General features: G+C 35.9%; 1 protein-coding gene across 1 annotated transcript; it reads left to right on the top strand.

Annotated features, from left to right (window-relative positions):
• The first annotated feature begins 4,762 nt into the window (after positions 1–4,762).
• LOC103609757 (olfactory receptor 52K1-like) lies at positions 4,763–5,705 on the top strand. Its single transcript, XM_008594049.1, is given in 2 exon segments — positions 4,763–5,400; positions 5,402–5,705. Coding segments are annotated over 2 exon segments (942 nt in total).
• The last annotated feature ends 3,230 nt before the right edge of the window (positions 5,706–8,935 follow it).

Genomic DNA, 8,935 nt, shown 5'->3' with positions numbered 1-8,935 from the left:
ATTATCAAAAAAATCAAAGGATAATAAGTGTTGGTAAAGATGAGGAGAAAAGGGAACTCTACATACTGCTATAAATTAGTAAAGCCACTGTGGAAAACAGTATGGAGGATCCTGAAAAAATTAAAAATAGAGCTACATATAATTCAACAATTCCACTACTGGATATATACCCAAAGGCAATGAAATCAGTATGCATAAGAGATGTCTGCATTCCTATGTTTATAGAAGCACTATTTACAGTAGCCAAGATATGGAATCAACCTAAATGCCCATCAACAGGTGAACACATAAAGAAAATGTGGTATATATACACAATGGAATACTACTCATCCATAAAAAAGAATGAAATACTGTCATCTGTGACAACATGAATGAACCTGGAAGACATGATGTTAAGTGAAATAAGCCAGGCACAGAAAGACAAATAGCCCATGATCTTACTCCTATGCAGAATGTAAGAAACAGTTCTCAAAGAAGCAGAAAGTAGAATGGTGGTTACCAGAGGATGAGGAGGGGTGAGGGGAGGGGGAGCATGAGGAGAGATTGGTCAATGGGTACTGTGAGGAAAATGGAGTAGTTTAGTCAGGCCTCCTCACCACAGGTCTGGCTGGTGTGGTGCGGCACATTCTTTGTAAACAAGTTGTGTGGGAGTAGAGTTAGTGTGCATGCACACCGTGTATCCTTTTGACTTGTTGCTATTTTTGTGTGCTCTTCAGTGTGTGAGGCATGGCTCTGATCTAATGGTCAGCAGAGCCCTCATCTAAAAATAAAGACTATTGTTTCATCCCCCATGGCTCCAAGGACCTTTTCCTAGTACTTAGCTCATAGACCTGTGTGTGAAGGGTTTGTGACCCAGTCTGGACAATGGGCTAGAGCAGGTCTGTGAGCTCCAAACCCAGCTCTAGCTCTACAGTAACAAAACAATTTAGATAACAGAAATAAGTTTTTGTGTTCAACTGCATAGTAGGGAAGCTAGAGTTAACAATATTTCATTGTATATTTTTAAAAAGCTGGAAGAGGTTTTTTTTTTTTTTTTTTTTTCCTTTTTGTCTTTTTTACTGACCGGTAACGGGATCGCAACCCTCGGTGTCACGCCCATACCAGGGACCGGCAACGGGATTGCAACCCTCGGTGTCGCACCCACACCATGCTCAGCCAGTGAGCGGGAACCCGTCTCCACATGGGATCCGAACCCTCGGCGGGAGCGCCGCCACACTCCCAAGCGGCGCACTCTCCAGTGCGCCACCAGGCCGGCCCTGGAAGAGGTTTTTGAATGTTCTCATCACAAAGAAATAAATGCTTAAGAGATGGATGTACTATTTACCCTTATTAGATCACTGCACAATGGATACATGCATAAAAATACCATTTTGTCCCCCATAAATATGTGTAGTTAAAAATTTAAAAAAATGCATTAAATTCTAACAGAGAATATATGCAGCTTTTTTTTATAGATTCACATACAAATGATTATTTATGGAGTGGCTAAAATGTGCCAGGTTGTGCTAGATTCTGATAAAAGGTGAGCAAAAAAGAAGTCCATGACACAAGGAGCTTACATTTTGGTGGGAGGTGACATAATTTAATCAAGTGATAAATTATATGCATAATCACACCAGATATGAAGTGCTATCAGGTAGTGATGTGAGTTTTTAAAAGGGCACTTAGTGTGAGGTTCTGACCTAGTCTGGGGAAATCAAGAATAGCTTGCTTCTAAACATCTCTTCTTATCCACATGTGCTAGGATTTGTTCCCCAGAATATCCAAGCTAAGAAAAACACTTCGGCTAGCAGAAAGGCCACTGGGGACCCAAGAGAGCCAATATAAACCAGCATAAATCTAACTCAGGGTCACACACTCCATCTTTTTCTGGAGATCATCAAATATTCCTCAAACCTCAAGTGGAATTTGCTTGTCCCAGGCCCCTTGTGACCTGACACTCAACCATTTGCAGGCACTACTGCAGGAAGAAGGAAAAAAGTGGGAGGGGAGGAAAGACCGGAAAATCCTGGATGCAACAAATCATGTAAGAAAGAAGATTCTCACATCTTTTGAATCAAATACCACTATCACTAACCCTTATAACTGGTGTTCTGCAGTGTTTTAGAATTATTAATGACATTCTTTGGAAAATAACAAATATATTTCAAATTTTTATTTCTGAGTTGATGGTGTCTTTATGTATAGTTAAAGATGGTATAGTTGTTGCTGGCCATTGTTTCTGGTAGCTCAGGCAAAACCCTTTCATGCTGCTTAAAGGTTTGATGATATCCTAATGCCACAACTGCATGGAGAATTTTTATCTACAGTATTCCTGAGAGATGATCATTCAGTTTCTACCTGAAAATGCTGCTGTTAGTGAGCTTCTGGTTTTACAGGGCTGTTTTGTCTGTTTGGAAGCAGCTCTTTGTGATAGGACTCTTTTCCCTATTGAACCAAAATATGCATTTTTAATTTTTTTAGCACCTTTTGTTTGGCTAGGCGTCTACTCTTGGTAACATTAAATATTTTTTTCCTTTTAGCACAGAATGAATCTAAAAATATTGCAGAGCAAAATTACCAGAATCATCAAATATTTCTTTTGTGTCAATTCCAATACTATTCATTATCTTAGTCACAGCTCTTTCTAAGAAACAAACAAATCAAAACAATCATTATTTTTTATATGTCTTACTCAAACTTTATACTTCATAGAGAAGAAAAAAAATCTGCATCAGAGCACCAAAATATGCAAAGAATTATGCCAGAAACATGTACATGTTCTATAACATATGGAATTTCACGGTGGTTTTAACCCTCATTGCACGATTTTCAAGGTATAACTCATTTCATTTTTTGAGATAAGAGAACAGTCTCAAAGCCTTAACTACTTTGTCAAATCACATAGAATAAGTAGCAAGGCTGAGAATGAATCTGAGACATGGGTTATCCCAAAGACTTGGCTATTTTCATTATAAAATTGCTTTCCAAAAGATCCACCAATCTTTCAATTGTGGTGTGCCTTTTACTAAATGCAGTTGACATACAAAATACTTATATCTGAATAACTCAATTTATGATGTATAAGTGGTACAGTACTGTTACAGCAGATATGCCACTGTATTTGGGGCTTTTAAATATTTAGAATAGAATAATTAACAAAAATTTCATTCAAAATTTATATAACCTATGTCTAATTTTGTTTTTACTTTTGTTTTAAAGGCTTATATTATGGCTGAGATAAAAATATATAAATTTTTAGAAGAAACTTAAAAGCAATGCCTTGGTATTTAAAATAAATTGTAAACATGCTAAATTAAAAGATGAGATGGGGCCGGCCCGGTGGCGCACTGCTACAGTGCGCCGCTTGAGAGCGCGGCAGCGCTCCCACCGAGGGTTCGGATCCCAGATACAGACCGGTTCCCGTTCACTGGCTGAGCGGGGTGCGGGTGCAACACCGAGGGTTGCGATCCCGTTGCCGGTCCCAGTCCGGTACGGGCGCGACACTGAGGGTTGCGATCCATTGCCGGACACGAAAAAGACAAAAAGGAAAAAAAAAAAAAAAAGATGAGATGAAATTGCTACATATATTAGTAACACTAGTAATTCAAATTCATCAACAATTAAAACAAAATAATATGACACAATATTAATATTAATATGCCTTTGTTTTGAAAACAACTTTATGATACATTTTTCCATCCTTTATTTTAAACTTATATTGAAATTTCCCTTTTTCTGTGATTTTCTTTTACAATTATTGTATAGTTGGAATGTTTCTAACAAAATCAGGACTATAAACCTTAATAGTGAAATTTAATTGCAATCATATAATTTTGAAAAAGTCTTATTTCTATACCTTTATTTTTGTATTTATACAGATTTTTTGGTTTCTTCTTTTAATATACTGATTAAGTATACTCTTTATTCTATGGTTTTCATCAAATAATTTGTAAATTTGTAAACATGTACTTCTATTCTAAAGAGATTTGTGGCTTAAAATATTTAATAAATATAATAAAGCCATGCTCCTATAGAAATATGGGTTACCATTAACCACCAAACCCTGCTTTTCATATAAAAACACACAAACATGTATATAGACAGAAAATCATTAATTTACATTTACATTTACCCACTCTCCAACCAGGCTTTACTGGATAATCTGGAAACTTAATACTAAATTTTTATTTGTCCACTTTTGTCATACAAAACATCTTTTATTCCTCCAGAATACAATCATGCTTTCCAGGAATACGATTAGCAGATTTCTTATGTCCTTTGTCAAAATGAACAATTTGTAACTAAATATTCCAGGAAAGAATTCCAAAGCACCAAGTCTTATCCCAAAAACTGGTGACTCAGGTAGGATTAAATTCAGTTTCCCTGTCTTGAGTGAAAACCATGCTATCTGGCTCATTTGTACCCCAACTTTCTGCTTGTAATGTGAAAATACTGTCCTGCCATGTTAAAATGCAAAAATTGAATATTAAATAGGATCAGAGCCACAGGAGAATCTAAACTATGGAGTTGATATGTGTTTATTGAGAATTTATTTCTGAGACTACTTCTCTCTCTTGCAGAATAAATAGCCTAGAATTATCTTCCTCTTCAACCCAAATATCTGAAGCATTCATCTGATCATTAGTTTACATAGTATAATCATAATTATCATTTTAAACTGCTGTAACAGCATTTTGTAGGTGCGAATAATGCAGTGGTTTCAAAATGTCCTTTGTTTCTTTTTCCCTATGAATCAGACCCTGAGGAGCTCTGGTGAAGGATGTCTTCTTGCAACAACTCCATTCCTCAGCCCTTGATATTTATCCTGGCTGGAATTCCTGGCCTCGAATCTTTCCATGGCTGGATCTCTGTGCCTTTTTTCTTGGTATTTGTCATCACAGTCATTGGCAATGTTACCATTATATGCATCATCCGGGTGGAGATGAGTCTTCATGAGCCCATGTTTCTCCTCCTGGCCATGTTATCAACTGTTGACCTGTGCCTGGTCACTGTAACTGTGCCCCGCATGCTGGGAATTTTCTGGATGAATGACAAGGAAATCGGTTTCAATGCTTGCCTCACACAGATGTTTTTCATGCCGTCCTTCTATGTCATGGAGTCTGGGATCCTCCTGGCCATGGCTTTTGACAGATTTGTGGCTATCTGGTACCCTCTGAGATATACCACCATCCTTGCTAACAGCATGCTTATAAAGATAGCACTGGCTCTTCTGGCAAGGACAGTGGCAGTGCTGACCCCAGCACCCATCCTGGCAAAAAGACTGGACAGATTCCAAACCCACATAATTCCTTACTCCTACTGTGCGTACACGCCTGTGGTGCTGATAGCCTGCGGAGACATCTCTGAACACATTACCTATGGCATCATGTTTATCGTAGCATCTGTGGGATTTGATCTTTTTTATCAGTCTGTCATACGGACTTATCCTTCGTGCTGTCTTTCGGATACCATCTTGGGAAGCACGGGGAAAAGCTCTCAGCACATGCAGCTCTCATCTTTGTGTCATTGGTCTGTTTTATTTTCCTGTTGTCATCTCTGTCCTGGCCCAAATTTTAGGCTACCATTTGGCTCCCCATCTACTGATTATCATTGATAATCTCTATTTCCTGGTGCCTCCCATGTTCAACCCCTTGATTTATGGTGCCCGGACCAAGCAAATGCGGGAGTGGGTGCTGCGGATCCTCCACTGTCACGGAGACTGAGGTTTTATGCCTTTGGTGGACAGGAGACCTTGAAAAGTGGAGCTGAAAGTCACACTAGGTGGGAGGTGGAGTTCACTCCTGCCAGGTTTGGGGCCTCATGGGGAAAAGAATAAACAAGTCAAGAGAAGGACTTAGCCAGTGTGGGAATGTAACTGGGTTATGTTCTTCCCTTCAAGATGCAGCTGTTATGAAACGCTCATAACCAGAACGCTCCGAAATGCTTATGCCAGCAATAAAGTAGGATAACATTTTATTGTTAAATTCTTTATTTATCTAATTACACCACAACACATAATTTGGAAAGACATTTTTCAAGTGAGGTAAAAATGCAGTTCGGGCCTATATTCTCAAGATGTATGTGCATTAATAATTATCCAAAGGTTTTAGTTGATTTAATTTTTTTCTCTCTTATATTTATGTTTTACCCATTTCACCACCATAAAATAGTATATTATGGAAAATTATTATATTAAAACTAAATATCCATAAATATTCATGAATATTTAAATGAGTTCCCTTTCTCTGTGTAAACGGTATTAAAAGAAAAAAATAATCTTTAGTAAAAGTAACAGATTGGACCTGAGAGGTAGGTATTTTATAAATAAATTGTTAAGAAGATCTAATGAATTTATTTTTTTCTCTAGCTTCACTTTTCCTTTTTACTTACCTGACTTCATATATTTTTATAAATTTAAGATGCCCAAATCTAAATCTTAAATCATCAGTTATGTTTATGCTCCAGAAAGCAAATTCTAAAGCCTTGTGAACCACTTCTCATATGCATCTTAAACTTAACACTTGCCAAACAAATTCTTTTTTTTCTTCACAATTTATTTTACTGTGGTAAGAAATGGTCCAAGTTTTCAATCTATATTTCTAAGCCTATAAGTCAGGGACCTCAAATATTCTTTTTTTTCCCTCTTTTTAAAATAAATAACACTAAATTAATTTTACTGAATGTTACATTATTAAGTTTACGTATATGTCAAGATAAATATCTTGGCTAATCCTAACACAGAAGCAAATTTACACACCCATATTTCTCTGTTTATGTTGATATTATTGTAAAGTTTCTTTATCCTAGCAAAATTATTAAAATGTCATATGCTTATTGTTTCTATTAGCAAAAAGTATTTATTAAACATATAATTAGGCCTTGAAAATAGGAGTATAAGCAGAATAAAGAATGGGAATAGAATTGTTCATTTTTGCTGCAGGCAAGAATATGAAATAAAATTTAATCTCTACCCACGCAAAAGCAAGCAATATTTTTTAACCACTTTACGGTGGTGTGTTTGACTTTTTTAAAAAGCTGTATATACTTAATGTATACAAGTTGATGGATTTGGAGATAAGCATACACCTGTGAAACCATCACCAAAATCTATGCCATAAGCATATCCATCACCTCAGAAAGTTTCCTCCCATCTTCCTTTTTTGTTATTATTGCTGCTATTATAACTATTATGTGATAAGAAGACAGGATAAAAAGCTTCTGCACAGCTAAAGAAACAATCAAAAAATGAAATAGCATCCTATGTAAATATATTTGTAAACAATATATTGATACAGGTTTAATGTACAAAATATTTAATGAACTTCTACAACTCCATAGCAAAAAACACAAATAACTTGCCTTAAAAAATGGGCAAAGGAACTGAATAGACTTTTCTCCAAAGAAGACATGCAAATAGTCAACAGTTAAAAGGTGCTTAGCATCATTAATCTCAGGGAAACAGAAATCAAAAGTTAGGATGACTATTATTAAAAAGTCAAAAGATAACAAATGTTGGCAAATATGTGGAGAAAAGGAAACCCATATAAATCATTGGTGGAAATTTAAATCAGTATAGCCATCATGGAAAATAATAGAGGTGCCTCAAAATGTTAGAAATAAAACTACCATTTCACTTGACAATATCTTTTGCATATATCTCACAATGAAGTAAAAATCACGATCTCAAAGAGGTATCTGCTCTCTTATGTTCAGTGCATCATTATTCACAATAGACAAAATATGGAAGCGATGTAAGTGTCCACTGGCAGATGAATGAATAAAGAAAATGTGATACCTATGCTGTGAGATTAGGGTCCTATTTTATTTGTCAGTGTATGGATATCCACTTTTTACAGTACCAATTACTGAAGAGACTGTTCTTTCCCCATTGTGTGTTCTTGGCACTTTTATCAAAAATAAATTGAGCTTAGATGTGTGGATTTATTTCTGGGCTCTCTACTTTATTTCATGTCTTCCTAAATGTTGACAAATGGATGAATGAATAAAGAAAATGTAGTTTATACAGATTATGGGATATGATTCAGCATTACAAAAAGAAGAAAATCCTGCCATTATGACAACATAAATGAACCTGGAGGACATTATGATAAGTGAAATAAGCCAGACACATGAAGAAAAACACCACATGATACCACTTATATGAGGAATCTAAAATAGTCAATCTCACAAAAGCAGAGAGTAGAACGGTGGTTGCCAGGGGCTGAGGAGAGGGGGCAATGGAGAGGTATTAGTCACATGGTACAAAGTTTCAATTATGCAAGATGCATAAGTCCTAGAGATGTGCTGTACAAGATAGTGCCTATAGTTAACAGTAAGGTATTGTATACCAAGTATTCTTTTCATTTTGAGCTTTCTCTGTCCTTTTAAGTCTAACCTAGCAAAGCTTCTGACTAACAGAGGTCATAAAAGGGCAGGCTTTTATTCAAATGCTTTCTTCTACTTTAAGAGTCTATGATATCTGGAGAAAAAGTGAATGAGACACTGTTTTACGGTCTAAGACAGAAATCCCTGTAGACTTTTTGGTTTCTATGAATTCTACTTGAAAATTAAACACTGATTTCTTTTGCTTTCTTCTACTTTAAGAGTCTATGATATCTGGAGAAAAAGTGAATGAGACACTGTTTTACGGTCTAAGACAAAAATCCCTGTAGACTTTTTGGTTTCTATGAATTCTACTTGAAAATTAAACACTGATTTCTTTAACTCATCATTTTCTATGCATATCCTACTGTGTGGCATTTTCTGGAAATTCTCTTCTTCAAATCCATTGGTTCATTTTATACGTGTACAAAGGTACCTCAAAGTGTTCTTGGAAAAATAGAATCAAAAGATAGTACAAGTATTTTCATGAATTTTTTGAAGTACCCTCAGATACATATATGTGTTTTTTTTTTTTCCTACCTTAACAAAGGTGACAGTTTTGTCAATTGTT

This window comes from Galeopterus variegatus, unplaced genomic scaffold (genome assembly GCF_000696425.1).
Source record: "Galeopterus variegatus unplaced genomic scaffold, G_variegatus-3.0.2 Scaffold10051, whole genome shotgun sequence".
Classification (NCBI taxonomy): Eukaryota; Metazoa; Chordata; class Mammalia; order Dermoptera; family Cynocephalidae; genus Galeopterus; species Galeopterus variegatus.
Note: the sequence above shows the minus strand (reverse complement) of the source record. Positions and strands in the feature narration are given on the sequence as shown.